At 53.7% G+C, this 19309-nt stretch overlaps 1 protein-coding gene across 1 annotated transcript; it reads left to right on the forward strand.

Moving 5' to 3' along the window:
- The first annotated feature begins 246 nt into the window (after window positions 1–246).
- On the forward strand, window positions 247–14109 carry GDAP1L1 (ganglioside induced differentiation associated protein 1 like 1). The gene is made up of 6 exons (XM_005235906.4): window positions 247–767; window positions 3653–3845; window positions 7217–7390; window positions 9513–9610; window positions 9765–9879; window positions 12729–14109. The coding sequence occupies exons 1-6, from the start codon at window positions 588–590 to the stop codon at window positions 13070–13072; spliced, it is 1104 nt and encodes a 367-aa protein (XP_005235963.1). The 5' UTR covers window positions 247–587; the 3' UTR covers window positions 13073–14109.
- The last annotated feature ends 5200 nt before the right edge of the window (window positions 14110–19309 follow it).

Below are 19309 nucleotides of genomic sequence, written 5' to 3' on the forward strand. Positions count from 1 at the left end.
ATAGCGAGGGCTCTTGGGCTCTACCCCAGTACAGGCTACATAACACCCATTAGGCAGTAATTAATCTCCGCTCTCCAAAAATCATCCAGTACCTTTAAAGAGCCATTGCTGCTTCTTTCCATGAAGGTTGCAAGGCAGGGAAGACACTTGCTAGACATTTTAAAGCCAGTATCCATCAACGTAGCTATTTATTACATATCTGCCATATCTAAACCAGTCAAAAAAATCCTAATCTCTGCCGCAAAATATTCCTAAGCAGCCGCAGGGACTGGAGCTGCCCCGGATTGCCGAGCTGGCAGGCAGGCAGGCAGCAGGAGCCTCCGCTGCTGACTCGTCTATTGAAGCGATGCCTGCACGTTTCCGTGGGAGCCCCGCCACGAGTGGGGATGGGCTGCGATCGCTCCCGCGCCACCGCCGCCACCGCCGCCATCCTCTCCTGTGACCCCCAGTGCCCACGGCCCTGCGCTGCCCACCCCAGCCGGGGAGATGGAGCTGCCCCAGGAGTGATGCTGCTGGCAGGAGCCCATGTGATGCTGGGCTAGCGCCGCTCGCCCCCTCGTCCCTCTCCCGCTCGCTCGCAGGCTGTCATGGCGACTCCCAATAATGTTACTCCCACCAACTGCAGCTGGTGGCCCATCTCGGCGCTGGAGAACGACGCAGGGAAATCCACGGAGGGGGAGGAAAATCAGGACCCGACAGACCCCGCTCTCAAATCCCAGGACAGACTGGTTTTGTACCACTGGACCCAGTCCTTCAGCTCGCAAAAGGTAAAAATATAATCGCTCGGCTAGGTTCCTGGGGAAGAATCGCCTCCAGCCCCCAGGGCATCCCCTTGCCTCAGAAGGATGGATGCACTCAAGGGGAGAGCGAGGGGCTCACCCCCAGGGCTGGCGAGGGCAACAGCGTGTGGCCAGGCAGCTCTTTTGTACCTGCGGTGCTGCGTTTGAACAGCGGCTGCCTGGGGAGGGGATGGCGCAGGGGGGGCCTCCCAAATCCTGCTTTTGCTTTGGGATCGCGGCTTGCAGGCTCGCACCGGAGCTGCCTCAGCTTTGTGCTCGCTCACAGCCCCGCTGTGGCATGGCCAGGAGCACAGACAAAGGCTGAGCCAGGCCCTGGGACCACCCTGCTGCTGGGAGAGGGGGAGGCAGCCCCCGAGCCGGGCTCCTTCCCGGGAGCGGATCCCAGCACGCAGCGACAATATTTACCCCTGACATTGCAGCAGCGCCCTGGAAATCCTATTCCCGAGGTGCCCCAGCGAGAAATCACATTTTCCAGGCAATAGTAAATGCTCTTTTTGCAGCACACCAGCTGTGTAGCAAAGCCGACCTCCTCCCCTGGCCCCAAGCCCCCCGTCATTCCCGCACCGTTATTATTATACGGGGAATCGGCTGTTCAGAGGGGGGGAACACAAAGTTCCCCCAGTGCCAGGGCCCCTGGAGCCCCGCAGCCTGGCGGGGAGGCCGGGGGGCCGGGGGCAGAGACGCCCGTTGCTGTTGCAGGCACAAAGGAAGGGGAGGGTGCCCGATGCAGCAGGGTGGCTGCACATGGTCGGCTTCACCGCGGCTGGCAGCGGGTGACTAATGGGCCTCTGAGCCGCACCGGTGAGGGATGCTCGTGCCCTGCTCCCCCACCTCGTGCTGGGCTTGCTGTTGTTTTTTGTCTTGCTCGTTTGGCTGCCAGTGACAGGGAGGCAGCGGTGAAGGCACTTCTTGTCCGGGGGTTCCTACAACCGGCTTCAGCTCTGTGGGGCTGGGGACAGGGCAGAGCACACCTAGAGCCATGGCACCGGCTGGCACGTTGGCTCCAAGCTTTGCTTTTGAGGTCACTTGCAAGGAAAGGGTGTTTACTGGAAGGCAGTTGAGCACAAGCCAGTGTGATGAACATTGCAGGACAAGGAGTGGCAGGGGCTGCATGGGACCCCCCAGTAGAGGAGTTTTGCTCGGAGCCGGCTGCAGGTGCAGCTTTTCCTGCTCTGCCCCGGGAGCTGCTCGGAACCACCCTCCATGGGCACCGGGCTGTTTGTGGGAGGGATCCTGAGCGCCACCAGGATCTGGCCTTGCCTGCTAAGGGCTTTTTGAGTTTACAGCCAGCTTTGGATTTTTATACAAGATGCCTCATTGCAGCCGTGCTGGCACTGTGGGGGCCATCTGGGGGGTCCGGGCAGGTGTCATCACCCTTGGCCTGGGACCCCTCCTCGGGGCGCTGGCAGGGGGTCCTCTCGCCCGCAGGCACTGGGGTTACCCCCGGAGCTGAGCCCTGCTGCCTGCACTGCCTCCTGCCTGGCAGCTGCCCCAGCCAGGCCTTCAGCCTCGGCTCCTGAGAGCAGAACAGGGGGGCACAGGGAGCTCGGGGCGGGGTGACCCGGGTGGTCCTGGCCAGGGTTTAGCCATCAGCCAGGAGGAAAAGGCCAAGGGCAAGTTGCAGCTGAGGGACCCGGGCGTTTTCTTGTTTGACTTTAAAAGAAAAAATGAATTTGCTAGCCCCGTAAATAATTAATGACTAACTCCCCAGGAACACTGAAGTACTCATAGAAATGCTTATATTTGTTAAGTTGTATTTTTAGCTGCTGCTAGTTGGAGAAAAACAGCACTTTTCCCTCATTCAGTGGTTCTGTATATCGTGGCTGTCTCACATCCTCCAAGGTTGTTTTTTTTTGCATGTTTCACATACTTAGTTCATAATGGTCAGGTTTTTATAACCCAGAAGCCTAAAATGCCACTCCTAAGCGCATATCCAACACCATCTCAAAGCAGCAGGATCAGCCCTGAGAGCCAGCTGTAGGTGCCCCACATCCAGCCCCACTCCTGCCTCCTCCTGCCCCTCTGCACCACGGGATCCGGCTTTCCCACCCATGAGACCGGTGGGTGCCACCCCCGCAGTGCCACTCGCTGGCCCGGGGCTGGAGGAGGGCAGGGGCCAGCAGCGGGTTTGGCACAAGGGGTGCAAAGCTGATGGGTGATGTCCTCAGGCCAGCAGCAGCGCAGAGGAGGAGGGGTGCTGTGCAGGGTCACAGGGGCTGCTTGAGACCCTCCACAAAACGGAGCCTCCTCCCTACTCAAAACGTGCCTGGGGAAGCCAGGGCCCACCCCTGGGAGTGGGACATACCTGAGTTAGCCTCCAGGTCTCCTTCAGCTGGGTGGTAGGACCCACTGGGTGCAAGTGCAAGGCATAGCACTGCTGCAGCCTCTGCTTCCTCCTCATCCTCCCTGGGTGTGTGCTGGGTTATGCTGGGACCCACAGCAGCATCACTGATTGCCCCCAGCTGGGGAGCTGCCACCTGCCTCTGCCCAGTGCCAAGGGGTGGGCTCTCAGCCCACCAGCCCCTCCACCCCCTCCACCTGTTGCATAGGCCACCAGCAACCAGCGAGAGGACGGTCCATGATCCCCCAATTTTAGGATGGGTTTGGGTCTCCCTTCTTTACTGGAAAAGCAAATCCTTGCTTGGCTGCCTGGATTTTTCAGCTGCCCCATGCCAAGAGCTGCTTGGCTTCTTGCAGGATGAGCACGTGTCCTGGCACATTGCTGTGCTTGAGTGGGAGGGGAGGGCCAGGGAGGTGAGATGGGGTGGCGGTGGGGTTGGTTTGCTTTGAGGGCTCTGGGGACCAGCTTGGTGCGCAGTGCTGAGCCCTTTCTCCCTGGCCTCCTGCCCCAGGTGCGGCTGGTCATTGCAGAGAAGGGGCTGCCCTGCGAGGAGCGGGACGTCAGCATGCCCCTGATGGAGCACAAGGAGCCCTGGTTCATGCGGCTCAACCTGGGGGAGGAGGTGCCTGTCATCATCCACAGGGACAACATCATCAGCGACTACAACCAGATCATTGACTACATGGAGAAGAACTTCACAGGAGGTAAGTGAGGGGGGTAGACTGCATCTTGGGGGAATCTCAGGTCTAATCCAGATGTTTGCCAAATGCAACCACTTTTTCCTTTGAAGTTTCATCTTTTTCCTAGAAGAGCAGCAAGCCACCAACCCTCCTCAAACTTCTTTTTTCTCATGAAAATTAAGGATCTCCAGCAGAAATCCCCAAATAATCCCTTGGAAGTGCTGCTGGAGGGCTCTGGGAGGAGGCGTAGCTGGGTGTCCTCTTTGTCTGCCTTGGAGGCCATGATCCCAAACTGGACCATTTCCCTGTGGTGTGTGGTGGCATCTCATCAGAGCCACAGCTGGCACGGCCCATGGGAATGTTCCTGGGTTCAGCCACCTTTGTACTTTGGCATCGGGTAAGGGTGTAAAACCTGCCATAATTGGCCCCACTGAGAGAAGGTGGCTTTGAGCCGGGTGCTGCTGTCCCTCTCCTCTTCCATGAGGAGCCCTGTGCCACCAGCCGTGGGCAGGGGACCCTGCCATCCCTGGTGCCTCTGCACCTCAGAGACAACTGGCTCTTTAAAGTCAAAGCCAGAAGTGCTGGGGACCATGGGAGGATGATGTGACACAAACCCAGAGGCAGGGACAGCCAGGAGAGGGAAGCTTGTATTCCCCCTGGAGCAGGGCTGCAGTCAGTGGCCGGCTCAGCCCGGCACACCAGGATGCTGGAAGGCGGCTGTTTGCACGGGCACTGCGGCAAGCAGCTTCTTGTCGGCATCTCACATCCCTTTGCCCTCATTTCCCCAAACCTGCGGCTGTCGGGCTGGGACGCCCTGCCAGGGAGGCTTCAAAGCTGAGCAGGGAGCTTGGGCTGTGCCATCACGACGTTCGCCCCAGCATCCATCCCTCTTGCAACAGAGACATCAAAACCATCTCAAAATAGCTCCCAAAGCAAGGGCATCTTGCCAGCTCAGCTGCTGTCCTCTCCCAGCCCCGCCACGGTGGTGCTGCTCAGTGGAGGCACGATGCTCGGTGCTCGCTCACTGGCAGGGCAGCAGGGATGGGATCAGTGAGGAGCAGCCCGTGCTGGCAGCAGCTCCCAGGGAATGGGAGCCACGTTCCTGCCCAGAGGCAGCCCCAGGGCCAAGGAGCAGCAGGGAGCGTCAGTCCATGGGGCTGTGGTTCCTGCACCGCTTCGCCTTGTCTCTGCAAAGGGCAGGTGTACCAGCATATGTGACAACAGGCTGTCCCCAGCAGGAGGGGGACACAGTGCTGCCCGTGCACTGGAAAACTCCTGTCACTGAGATTTTCCAGCCAGGTGCAATTTCTTACCTCTTTGCTGAGAAATGGAGAGGGGAAGCTCCAGGGAAGAGGGTCCAGGGCATCAGTCCCTGGTGTGTGCTCTGCTCCGAGCCCTCACCCACCAATGCTAGCTGGCAAAAGCATTGTCAGGATGACACGGTGTTGGTCTGAGGGGGGATCACGCACCTTGCAGAAACATGCAGAGCTTGAAAATGCCTTTATAAGAAGGTGTAGTCACTGAGTTTTCCCCTGGCTGGGAGCATGGTCTGTTTCAGCTGCGTACACACACACTGAGGGTCAGCCATCAGTAAAGGGGGGTGTGATGAGCAATGCTTTTCTTTCCCCAGAAAAGCAGTGAATAGTGCTGATAAGTCACCTTTGAGGGCGCTTCTCATGAGGGCACTGCCCAGCAGTGCCAAGAAACCACTGATGAGTTGGCTGGTGGCAGCACAGCTCAGAGCCTGGGTGAGGGGCTCCTCCAAGTTCTGCATTGCCAGCCCTGTCCTTCAGAGCATCCCCCCACCCCTGCACAGCCCATCGTCTGCTGACTATGTGCAACAACAGCCCATACATACAGGTCTGCCATGGCGTGGAAAGACAGGGCAAGCACCATCCCACCAAAAAACTCCCTGGGACGTGTTGAAGGACACGGGCCGGCAGCCAGAACACCGCTATTTCATTGTGGTCACTCCGTCTGGCTGCCGAATGGGGTGGTCACTCTGGATGTGCTGGTTTCTAGCCTCAGCCCCAGCCCATCGAGTGCTGGCCGGGAGCCCTGTGGAAGGCGCACGCAGGCTGTAGGTCAATGATTATTTCATTCAGCCAGTCACTTTTCTCAGATGGAAAATCCTCGCTTGGAGAGCTGGAGTCCAGGCAGCAAGCAGCCCATGGGCAGGGCTCCCCTCCCGCAGGGGACAGTAATACTGATGCCCATCGGTCAGAAGAACTCTGGGGAGCCTACCAGCAGAGACAGTCCCACATCAGAGCTGCTGGGATGTTTGCAATACAGGAGCCACCAAAATTTCCCTGGCCCCTGTCCAGCCAGAGGCACGGGCAGGTGTGATGCTGCCTGGCCTGGGGCAGGGCGAGCTGTGCATCTCTGCCAGGTGGGCATCGCCACGCAGCCTTGCTCCTGCCACTGGCAATGGAGCTAGGCAGAGCCGTCATTTCAGGCTCTTAATTAAGGGGCCGCGTTGCCCATGTCTGGCAAAGTTCTTCTGCCGATGGGCAGCCCAAGGCGCAGGCGCCCAGTGAGCCCCACACTGCGGGCAGCATGTGGGCAACCGGCTTCGCCAAGTCCCAGTGGTAAGTTTACTCACAACCTGCTATCTGCAAACACCGTACACATTTATGATCCCATAAAATAAAGGACCTGATATTCCTGGGGGAGAAAAGAGCAACATTTCGCTCCTTGTGGTGTCATCTGCCATGTATTTTGAACAGAAAGTGTGATAAAAAGAGCATGATGCAAACTGCCATCCGCAGATGAATAAACCCCAAGGTGCAGAGAAGCGGAGCCGTCTGGGACGAGGGATGCTCCTGCCACTGAGGCACCAGCTGAGCGCGGTGGGGAGATGTGCTGGGCTCCTTCCTTGATCATCTACGCCCCGATTACCCATTCTGAATGGCATTTTCAAGAAAGCACAAGGCAATTAGGTACCTCATTGCCACTGCTGTAACAAGTGCATAACTCAGAAGATCCCAGACTCAAATCGCTGTGTTTTAGCTGTTTTCTGCAGAGCAAGAAGATTTTGTTCTTCTAAGAGATGTAAAACCACAGCATACAATTTGGGGGCTGCAGAGATGAAGGGCTTGCTGCACTGAGCTCCTGGAGACGCAGGGGCTGCGGGGCTGGGTAACGACACACGTACACATCCCTGTGGTCCTGTGGGTTTTCCCATCGCTGGGCACGGTCTGGATGTGTGCCTGGCCGGCATGGGCTGTGGGGAGAGGCACGGGGTACAGTTTTGGGTTAAAGCACTGCCACAGCCAGCCTGCTCGGAGGTAGCTCAAGCAGGATAACACACTGGAGTCCAGCGCAGGCTAATGAGCCACTAATGAGTGCCTGAGCCCCCCTGGGTCCTGCTAACAGCTTTCCCTTTGCCCTCACAGAAAACGTCACCCAGCTGATCCCCGAGCCGGGCAGCCTGCTGCACTCGCGGGTGCTGCAGTACCGGGAGCTACTGGACTCGCTGCCCATGGACGCCTACACGCACGGCTGCATCCTGCACCCCGAGCTCACCACCGATTCCATGATCCCAAAGTACGCGACCGCTGAGATCCGCAGTAAGTTGCCTCTCCGGCAGGGCTGCCCGCGGCCAGTGCCAGTGGGTCAGCTCCTCCAGCCCTTCCTCTAGGCTTGGTTTGGCTCCGCAGCCCGGCCGGCCACCCTGCTCGTCTCCCTTTTCCACCAATGCAGGCAGGGACCGAGCTGCAAAATAGCAAAGCACAGCTGATCTGGGAGCTGCAGGCACTCTGTAGAGGCTTCCCAGCCCTGGAGGTGACTGGACTCCCATGGCCATGCATAGTTCTTGCTCAGCTCTTTCTGGGGCACATGAATTTGCTCCTTCTCCCACACGTCCCCTTTCCTTCCAATAGCTCTAAGGAAAAAGGTGGGAGAGTACAGCCAGATTGAGTTGCAGATAGTGGATGAATCGGCATAAGACTATGTACCTGACCTTCAAGCGCTCATGAAACATTGACGATGCTTAATATAACTCAACAGCAAGGATTTCTCCTGGAAAGAGTTCCCTTGCCAGAAAAGTGACCTTGTTGGGAGGGCATCATTATGCGCAACATCTCTTCCCTCCTTTAGGCTCCTGCCCCAAGCAGCGCCTGTAGCAACCCCCCTTCACTGTCCCTTCAGCTGCCTGGGTCATGGATGGTCCCTCTGACATGGGTTGCACTCATGCACAAAGAGAAAAAGGCTGTCCCTGAGGTGTATCTTGTGATCTGCCCTGCCTCTGTGGGCACCCTGCACAGGCGGCTTTCCCCATGTCACCAGGAGTCACCTCCACCCTCAGACCTCAGGCAGATGCAGGGTGCTGAGCCCAGCCCCTCCCCAAAGAGCACTGCTGTGATGGCATCAGCCACCGCCTGCCTTGCATCACCTCCCCAGCACCCCACTGAGGTCCTTAAAAATATCTCCCCACCCAAACCTCTTTTCTGGTGGCATTTTTCCCAAGCCATTGCAACGGAGGGGCTGTGAGCAGGCCCATGGGATGCCCCAGTGCTGGTGGCACCCTTCCCCCCCAGCACATCCCCTGTGCCCCAGCAATGTCTCAGCTGCCCTGTTGCAGTGGGTGCTGAGGCAAATCCATGTAGTTGTGTCCTAAGAAGAGGGTGAACCAAGGTCCAGGCTGTCCCAACGGAAACAGGGGAATGAACCCAGGGTGATATCGAGGTTTCCCTCTGAGCTGCAGCCCCAGGAGAGCCAGCTGGAAGCCTTAGCGAGCACAGGCTTCAAGGCTTGTGATGGGAAACAGGGAGTTTCACCATTTTGTGGCAGCATACAGCCCGCTGCTGGCTGCTGCCCTGGCCAGCCCTGGCACCTCCTGCACCCACCCATCGGCAGAGCCAAGCTCTTGCTGGAGGCAACAAGGAAGGAGAGACAGATGGTCCCTGGCAGGAAGAGATTAGCCCAGCTTTGGGTAATTTTTGTTGTCCCTAAGGTGTTACTCTGCATCTCGTGTTCTCTTCTTCTATTTACTCTGCTCATTTCCCTCCGTTAGCTCCCTTGCACAAAGGCCTTTGCATCCTCCCCGTGCCCTGTGAGGGAGGAGGGTAGTGGGCATCTCTCCCGTGCTCATGATGGGCTCCATGCTACTGAATTGCATCCCTGTACACCGAGCTGGGGTGGGACAGCTTCATTTGGGAGGGAGCATCCCGCTGCTGCCTGCCGTGCTGCTCTGCACGCACACCCACACATGGGCAGCCGGCTCGGACATCCCAAAGGAACAACCTGCTGGGATGTAGCTGCAGGAACCAGGTTATGGGGAGGCTCAGGAATGTTCTTAAAACAGAAAGAGATAGAGATCCTGCTAGCAGCTCTAATATGAATCCAGCAGAGGAAAGGAAGAGCTGAAACCCACAGAGTGGGACTCACCACAGCCAGGGAGGGGGATCTGCTGTACCCCACAGCCAGTGCTGCCCTGCCATGAGTGGATGAGGGGCTGAAGAAGCCACGTGTCCTTGGGAGAGTGTGCGATGCCCCAGCCAGCCACCTGCTCGTATGGCAGCACAGCAGTAGCAAGCCATGAGTTTGGTCAATTTTAGCTCTCTGGGGTGTTTTTCTTGTTGCTACTACACTATTTCACAGGCAGGACAAGGTGCTTTGCTACCAGACTTACGTATCATCCCAACCCCTGCCAAACACAGCCCCCCAGTCCCTCTGTCTTTCTGCCCCCAGGACATTTAGCTAACGCCAGCACGGAGCTGATGAAGCTGGACCACGAAGAGGAGCCACAGCTGTCGGAGCCCTACCTCTCCAAGCAGAAGAAGCTCATGGTAAATGGGTGAAAGCCACACAAACCTCTGGTGGTGGGGGGACATGACCCATGGACCTGCGACGGACACCTGGTTTCTTGTGTCCCTGCACAGTTGCAGGGACACGTGTCTGTCCATCCATCCATCCCCCATCCTCACCTTGCTCTCCACCCAGGCCAAGATTCTGGAGCACGACAACGTGAACTACTTGAAGAAGATCCTTGGCGAACTGGGGATGGTGTTAGACCAGATTGAGGCTGAGCTGGAGAAGCGGAAACTGGAGTACCAAGGTAAGCGCCAGGCTGCATTTATGGGATGCTTTTCCACACAAGGCTGAGGTGCAACACCAGGAACAGCTGATGGCTTTGCACCTGCTGAGCTTTCCCCACGGGGCCACCACTGGTGGGGCTGAGGCTGTTGCTGGGCTCTCTGGTTTTTGGGTGCACTGATATAGTTACAGCCATGGTCTCACCTCCAGCAAACCACCCCTTGCCACAGGGGACAGCAGGATCTCTGTCCTCGTAGCTGCTCTGTGGAAGCTCCAAAGTCATTGAAGGGTGGTGGCAGGTCTCCTCCGACCCAGCAAGGGGCTGCCACGGACTGGTGCTCTGGCTGGTTCAGGGAGAGGCAGGCTGGCCCCAGGCTCCTGCACCAGGAGGAGCACAGCCCGAGCCCCCTCCGGCCACGAGGCTGTGACACATCCCAGTGGAGCAGAAGCCCAATGGGAATCTGAGGGGCCCTGGAGAGGTGAGAGCCTTTACAGGACCTGCGTCAAACGCCAGCGGGTGGGAGGGAGCAACACCAGCCATCCCTGACATCAAACACATGCTGCTGGGTGCCTGCCGAGAGCCGCCCTGGCGTCCTGGCAGACAGGGATGCATGGGCACAGCTGGGCATCACTTGTCCTGCTGTCGCCTCAGGATGATGCCATCATCCTCCTGTCCCCGCTGCTGGCAGGGCTTGAAACCCCAGCCCCAGGAGGGCTGGCAGCTGCCAGTGCCACGGTGCCAGGTCTGGAGCAGAGCACGGATGCAGTTAATCAGGGGACAGCCCCACAGCCCCCCTGCCCTCCGCACCAGCCCCGGCTGCAGGGAGCCGTGCGTCACACGGGGCTGCCCCGAAGGGCCCTCAGAGGTGCCAAGGTCAGGTTCTGCAAGGCCCTAATGCATTCACAGCGGCACCCTGCATCGCCCTAATTGCCTCCAATGAACACCCTCATTAACTGATCAGAGAGCTGGGATAGCACTGCAGAATTCAGCCTAATGAGGTGCCCTCGGTGGATGTCCTGGGTGCCTAGAGCAGAGGGGTGGCTGCTGCTGCTGCTGCCAGCACCTGGGCATCCCACTGCCTTCGGTCCTTGCGTGCCACTTCTGCCCTCTGCTCCGGGTCCCCCAGCTCCCGCTGCTGTGCCCACAGCCGGGTCAGGATCTCAGCAGCGGCCACAAGCACCAGCCCTTTGGCAACTTCCCAGGAGCCGCAGTGCAGCAGCTCTCCTCCCACGCAGCCCAGGCTGCCGGCCGAGGCGCAGCGATGCAGGCAGGGCAGGGCAGACAGAAGCAGGGGGGAGATGCTGCAGGAGCATAGGGCGACCTGACCCACTGGGACAGCTGGTCTGAGCTGGGGCCACTGTGGATGCAAAGAGGACAAGTTGCCTTCACCCACACTTCTGCCCCACCTTGGTGATGGGAAGGGGTGCAAGGGGCTGGGGCACCCCACAGTAGGGTCCAGAGCTCAGCAGCGGGTGCAAGCCCAGAGTCAGGAGGGACAGGGCTGGATCGTGGCTCTCTCCCGAAGTTGCCATCCTCACGTGTGCTTTTTCTCCTTTGCCTGCAGCAGTGCCTGGGAGCAAAGCAGCCACCTCAGCCCCACTTCCCCTGCTCTCAGCCAAAGCATCCTCAGGGTCCCCACAGCACCCAGGAGGCTCTGGCTGAAGCACCCCCACAATTCATTAGTCACTGAAAACATTTATTGACTAATTAGGCACAGGCAATCTGTCCATTTGGGCTGTGCCTCTAGCAGGATTAGGCAGGCTGCCAAGCAGCTACAAATGAGGGCTGCTAATTACCAGTAACTCCCCAGCCTGGCCCTGCAGACAGCCCTGCAGCAGCAGTGCCTGCACAGGGGTGCAATAAAGGTGCCTCTCTCCTTCCCTGAGAGCTACAGGACAGTGGAAGAACCCCAGAATTAAGGATTTGGTGCAAAGCCAGGGGCTGAGGCTGGATGGGGCCAGGTTTTGTGCCCCTTCTGCTGTTCTTCCTTACCTGCACCTCCCATCCCTTCTCTCAGCTCCATCTGAGCCCTGCTTGCTCCTCAGAATTGAAAAGGCATCAGGTGAGTGCTTAACACTATCCTGGCCTGACTCTGCTTCTTCCAGACTAGCAACAGCTTGGTTTATTTCTGGATGTCTCTCTGGTGGGGCTATTTCCAGTGTCACCCATTATCAGGGGCCATCACCACTTTGGTGTCTTTCTTCATGCCTAGCATCCGCACTGAGCTCTGCCTCCCCTGCAAACCTGGCGCTCGGCACAGATGTGCTGCCAGTGCTGGGGACTTGGGGCAGGGTCCCTAGTGCAGGAGAGGGGACAGAGGCAGGACCTCCCTGACAGTGCACAGGGAGAGAAGCCAGGCCGGGCCAGCAAATGGTTTTGATTCCTGAGGATTTCTCACATCCCTAAAATAGGACAAGTTAACATGACACTCCTGAAACAGCTCCCGGTGCAGCGAAGGACAAACGCTGCTGCCCTCCCCGGGCGCTAACACAGCAGAAGGGGTGACTGCACCGCATCTGCCTCCAAGGGGGGCCAAGGGCCCTTTTCCAGGGACCTCCTGGGTACAGGAGGATGCCATCTCCTACTGGTCTTGACTTGGGAGAGAGGCAGCAGGACTGTTTTGCAGACAGTGACCTGTATCCTCACACGGGCTATAAATTATTATCTCGTATTCCCAGCTTTTTGGACCCGCACATCCTCCATCACATAGCTTGGTAGATGGGATCTGATCTCTTGGGACATCAGAGAGCTGAGAAAAAACACCCCAGGTCTAACACAAATGCTCCTGCCTCTGTGTATCTTTTGAGCAACCCTTTACGTGCCCACGCAAGGGTTTCTCACCCTACCTGCTCTGTCGCTTCTCTCTCCAGGGCAGAAGTGTGAACTTTGGCTCTGTGGATGCGTCTTTACTTTGGCTGATGTCTTGTTAGGAGCCACCCTGCACCGCCTCAAGTTTCTGGGACTCTCTAAGAAATACTGGGAAGATGGCAGCAGACCCAACCTACAGTCCTTCTTCGACAGGATACAAAAACGCTTCGCCTTCCGGAAAGTTTTGGGAGATATACATACCACGCTCCTCTCCGCAGTGGTACCCAACGCCTTCAGGCTGGTCAAGCGGAAACCTCCCTCCTTCTTTGGAGCCTCCTTCCTGATGGGATCTCTGGGAGGAATGGGATATTTTGCTTATTGGTACTTAAAGAAAAAATACATCTAGTGCTGGCTGCTTGGTGTTTAGTTTGGTGTCTCTGTGCTGTGTGAAATTATGATGAAGCCTCAGTAACTGTAATGAAATTTGAAGCAAGGTAATGAATAATTATATTGTTTAATGTAACATTCCATAATCTAGAAGTAGAAACGTATACTGCAAGGAAATAAGACAACAACAACAAAAAAAGCGTCAACTTGTAAATGCCTTTTTTTAGGTTTAAGTATTGAACTCCAGTGAGAGGCTCAGGGGTTCACGGGCTCAGCCGTGCCCACCGGGAAGCACCACCACCTCCAGCACCAGCCGGCTCCACTGGGAAAGACAGGAATCCCGGGAAGTTTCCCAACACCCAAGTTAACTAATGGGACTTGTACGTTTGTGTTTCCAATTATTCACCGGCCACATTTCACACATGCAGGTAGCGGGGACTTTCTTCTTCTAGAAGGCGTTGTGTTGTGCTCAGAGGCTTTCCTGGGAGCAAGGTGCGGTAGCAGGTCACAGTCAAGGTGGATTTGCGTTCTTCAAGTATCCATTTTTTAAATTGTTTTCATTAAAAAGAATATTTTTTATTGAGCTGCTCTTAGAATGTATCCACTTTCTACGTCTGGTTTTGGTGGGCTTTTTTTTAAAAGAATTTAAAGTCTGTCTTTAACTGCCACACTTTTTTCCTGAGATAAATCATTTTGACTTCCATCCTGAATTTTGGCACACGAAGGAGATTATTGTTTTAAGCCTTTTGGCTCTGTCTCTTGAGTTTTCCTTCACGGATTTGCAAAACATCTTTCACCAACTGAGCATACCTGGACTCTGAAAAAGTATAACCATTTTCAGAACTTTGCAGCACTTTCCTGAAGGCGCTTTGTCTTTCTGTTCCACCGGGGGCTCTTTTCTGTCATTTCCTCGCTATGTGTTTTCTTAGAGACACTTTGCACAGAATCACATTGATGACTTTCTTGTGCCTTTTGCATGCTGGAAAGAATAACGGGCCTCACTGCTACTCATGCTTTGAAAACTGAGATCCTCAATAAACCATATGGGAGGAGTAACGGCTTCACATTTCTAAATTGTGTTCAACATCCTTCTAGTCTTATCGCAAAGCATGCCCACGGGCAGAGGGATGGGCATGTGGTTTGTGCCTTCTCATGTACTGCATTGGTATAAAACTCGCACGGAAACAATATGTATTCCTATTTCAAGGCAGTCATTTCTGTAAGCACTCAGCCTGTTAGGATCTCTTCTGGCTGGTTTTCCAAGTGCTCCGATGATCCCTAGTGAGTCATGCTGCATCTCTAGGCTTGGGAACGTATGCCAAATGTGGCTGGAGTAATACAAATCGCATTTGCCTCCAACCCAAAAATTATCTTTATGTATTTGAAAGTAGCCGGATTTCCCGGGAGCTTTGGTTCTTGATACAACCTGGCAGCCACAGAATTCTGAATATTTAGCAGGAATTACAAGGGATGAGCACATAGCAATCAGATGGTGCAAAATGCACAAATTTATGCTGTGCTTGTCATGATCGTGTAAGCTGGCCTGACATACTTCTGGAATATGAGGACCTGTGTAACTGCAAAGGTGCTGTGTTATCCCTGATACCACCCAGTGATTAGGGTCGCACTTAAAATCGGTGTGTCAGAACCCAAACCCATCACCTGCCCACACAGCCTGGGCACCTGCAGCCAAGGCTGCTGATTAAAACATTACAGATACATGTTCTCCTAAGTATAGTTCCATATACGTTTGCTTCGTGGTATCAATGACTTCGGAAGAAATAAGTTACTTTGCCTCTTTTTGAAGAGGGAGCCAAGAGGGTCCCCTGAGGTCACCTCTGACATCCCTTTTGCTTGATCTGAAAGATGTAAGATTGTACATGATGACCCACAGCTCATCTGGTCCACTAGCTGATACTAACCTCCTCACAATAATTTATAGAGATACACTGACATGAGACCCTTACCAAGATTTCACCCTTTTACCTTTGCCCACTGTCCTATACACACTCCCTGGTGATCTCCAGAAGCTGATGAAATGCACATGTCAGGTGAAGAAAGGAGTGTTAATGGGGGTACAAGGCCAAGAAACCCAGAGGGGAACAAGAGCAAATACTTGCTCAGTTCCCAGGATTTCAGCCCAAGAATGGGGCAGAAGGAAGCTGCTTAGCAAGACTGCTGCTGGTTACTTGGCTCCTTGTTTTGTTGTGTTTCTTTTTAAAAAAAAAAACACCTAAGAATAATTTTTAAATCATGAAGCAATTCAGAACTCTAAACGCTGGAAAAAAATAGGTGTTTGTTCTGTTTTGGAGCACACTGTTAAAATGCAACTATTATACGGAAACCAGTCTGAGCCAGCAGCTGGAACAAGGCACGGGTCGGCTCGGGCCAGCATGTGAAAGCTATCACAATGTCGCTGCTTGGGCTGCTGGGATGCCACAGATGTTGTAGTGATGAGCTCTGTACAGGTTCTCGGCTAGGAATATTCACTAACAAGCTTTTGTTTTGAACCAAATTGAAAAAAAGTGCCACTCCCCATTGCTGAGCCTTGTTTCCCTGCCGCGGTAATGAAAAAACACCAGGACTTTGCTCCAGGGAAAAGCAATCTGGGAGAGCGATAAAAGACAATTACTGTGACAGGCAGAGGCTGGACGGATGTTTGAGACCATGCTGAAACGAACCCGGAGATGAATGTCACCACCCCGATCAATCCAGATTAGCGAGTTACTGTTAGCAGCCCTGTGGCGATTACAGGCTGTCACCATTAAAAGTTGCTTTCACTCTTGCTGATCGGAGCCTAATCAGACTTTTTCTGCTTTAGTTCCACCTAAAAGGGGAGACCACTGCCCTATGTGGCCATAAGCCAGGCACTGGCCCGATGTTTTCTGCCCAAGGCATTTTCTGTACACAGAAATATGAAAATGATAGCAAAAATCTGTCTTCTCGCTCTAGGACCCCATGCTTTGTTCTCAGCAAGGTGTGGAGGAACTGCAGCGTCCGAGGGGTAAGGCTGGAAGGTGAGGCACCTCAGAGATACTATTTGGAGCAAACATCTGGACACCTTCACATTTGCAGCTGAGCAGTTAATTCCATAGCCACCGCTGTCACTGGAGCACTGGCTCGGCTGCACCAGACAGCAGAGGGAATGCTCGGGCTGTATCTTGCACCAAATACCTCCGTGTACCTGAGCCGGCCCCACTTAGGGTCCTTCTTAGGCTTTACCCTCTACGTACTTATTTACCCGAGCGTAATTTTATCCTTCAAACTCCCTGTGTTTTAGAGGCAAATATGCTTTTAGGCACGTCAGGTCCTCAAAATCTTTATCTGTGCTCAAATGTGGAAATTTTAGTTACCAGAGGGAAGAAAATCAGGGGCTACTTGTGAAGTCCAAGCCCTTCTAAGCACCCCCGATGCTGAGCAGGCTCACAAGGAGCGGTCACTCCTCCTCCTCCCTCCCAAGCCTCCTGTTTAATAGACTCCCAATGGTCAGATTTATAGAAATACATCTGCTGAAATCTTTTTACCCCTATGGGTTTTGCTCAAAAGACTGTTACGAAAACTGAAAAATTATGTGTCAGCGTTGCAGCGGGCTGGCAGCCTTCTCCTTTGCTTGTCATGCAACCCCTCCATGCAGAATAAAGGGTTTCAAAACCAAGCTTGCCAGAGCACAGAGAACACACCACAAAGCCTGTCACAAGTTGTCAAAGAAATCAAGATCAAGGGCTGCCTAAGAATACCCAGTGACCATCTCTCAGAAATTAATTGCCAAGTCTTCCTCCCTTTCTGAATGAAAAAACATCCTTACTAGCCAACTGCCATCTCAGTATCCTGGCTAAGGAGGACGGAGGGATGGTGTAAGAGCTGCTACTTCAAGCAAAGGGAAACTTTCTTCCTGCTAGGAAAATACATGCAGACTTCTCCACATCAGAACAGCAAACATTAAAGCTTGTAAAAATATTTCTCATCAGGTTGCGTTTGATGGCATTCAGTGCCATCACCAAGATCAAAGCCAAACCGCCCCCCAGACTAGATCCACAATGCAGGCAATGACAGCAGCTAAATCTCTCAGTTTCTGGAGAGATATGTGGGATTAAAATAATACAGGATAATATGATAATAGAATATTGAGATGGCCAGGGATAATATAAAATACAACAATATGGGATTTAAAACTACATAATCAAAGAACCAAAAAATAACACACAACCCTAGAGCCAGCTACTGTAACTCCACACCTGCAGTTATTTGTGGCATAGCAGAGGATTAAGAGGGTGATTTCACATCTGTTCAGGCCATCACCAAAGCTACTCTTCTTACACAAGTCTGTAGAAAAGCTCTTGTTGCCTTGGTGGGGCAGAATGAAGCCCCCAATGCGTGTTCAGCGGCCCGCACCCAGAGAAAAGTTCAAACCCACAGGTATGAAGGGGAATGAAACCATCTGCTGAAGCATGTTGTGAACTGGCACAGGTTTCATACCCCTGACGGAGCTCCTAAAGCATGGCCTCATGATCACATTGTAGAGGTTTCCAGACCAAGCTGTTTCTAGCACTGAATCTAAGGTTTTAAGCAGTAGTGCAAACACACAGGAACTCGTATTCCTAGATGAAGCACATTCGTGACAAACAAATTTCCTATTTTTTCCACCTCATGCTGATTTCCAAATGTGCCCAAATGACGCATTTACTGTCACCGTGTTTCATTCTCCATTTTACACACTTCCCTCTGAAGGATGAAACAGAGAGAAAACAATCTGCTTTAAACACCTCCCAGTGAAAGAAAGAGTACCACATAAGCCATCAATAATTTAGATGAAAATTGCTTTGTCAGAACACAGATGTCCATCACTGCAGCTGCAGCGAAGGCGAGCAGAGGCTGCGGGCAGCAGTTGCCCTTGCCAGAGCAGATCATTTCTATTTCCATGCCACTTTGATGCTGAGGAGCATCCATGAGCCAAGTGTCAACCTCCACCCACTCCCTCCCCGGGAGCTCACAGTACCCTTTTTCTTCCTTTTGTCTTTCTCCTCTGCACAATGATCTACTTTCAGCTCCTTCTTTCCTTACTCCTCTCTGCCATCCTACCCCTTTCCTCTCTCCTGGACGTCCCAGATTTCACTCCCCTGCTGCAGACAGCCGGGGTGCATGACCATTCTCAGAGACATTTCTGTGGTCAGGAGCCCACAGGTCGGGAAGCTCTGCATCAGTGGACACAGCACCTCCCACTTCCACCTTCTGGGAAAGAACTGCTAAGAGATGAAGGAGGTACACTCTTGCTAAAAAGCTCTTCAGAGCAAAAAATAACACCATCCATCCCCCTACTTTCACTGCCTCCTGTCTCAGCCCTTTCCTACCAGTACCTCATCCCTCCTATGACCTAAATCCTTTTTAGCTGCAGGAGAGTTATCCAAATAAAGCTACTTTGCAATCAGAACAGAGTGTAACCAGGTTTCAGGGTGCTTTATAATGCTGCAGGCACTTCTTGACATAGAAGTAAGTATTCTGCATAGTTAAGTGCTGTTTTGCACATGCTCTTTACATCACAAGGTCATGGCACTGCACTGCAAGCCTCCTGGAACACTCTTCTATTTTTGCTTACCAAAAGCAGTTTCTTTCCATTCCATGCCCTTGGAGCCAGCCACTACAGAACAGCAACATGGAGGATTCTTGACCACAAGCAAAAAGCTCAGCCCCAAAACAAACAAACAAAAACCCTCAGAAAACAAAATAAAGCAAAAAAAAACCTACCCTGGCATAATTTTTTCTCTTAACTTCCAAATCATGGCAATCAGCAGGGGAAAAAAAAAAAATTCTTAAAAAGCACAAACCTCTATCATTCCTATTTTTCTAAAAATCAGATCAGTCAGGTCAGGCTATGGCAAAGCTGGAGCAACAGTGCACCGTGCTGGGAAGAGCTGTGGTCTGGAATGATACCATACCAAGGCCATATTAAATCCACGCTCGCTTCCATCACCTGCAAAACACAGAAGGCAGACCCTAAGTGCCATTCCAAATCAGCACAATCCTGCTGGGTTTGGGTGCGACAATTCACACATTTGGATATAAGACTAACAGGCTTTGTGGGCTTAGCATCTTTATTTTCAATCAATTTTGCACAGCTTTCTCCATCACAGTCTGCTATTTTGAGCCACGACTTATTTAGCTGAATTGTCTCCAGCAACGAGCCATGATGAAGCCTGTCGCTGACAGTCACCATGTGTGTAACCCCTCCGCACTGCTCTTCTCCCAAGCCCCCACGAGA

The sequence above is a fragment of the Falco peregrinus genome, chromosome 9 (assembly GCF_023634155.1).
Source record: "Falco peregrinus isolate bFalPer1 chromosome 9, bFalPer1.pri, whole genome shotgun sequence".
Classification (NCBI taxonomy): Eukaryota; Metazoa; Chordata; class Aves; order Falconiformes; family Falconidae; genus Falco; species Falco peregrinus.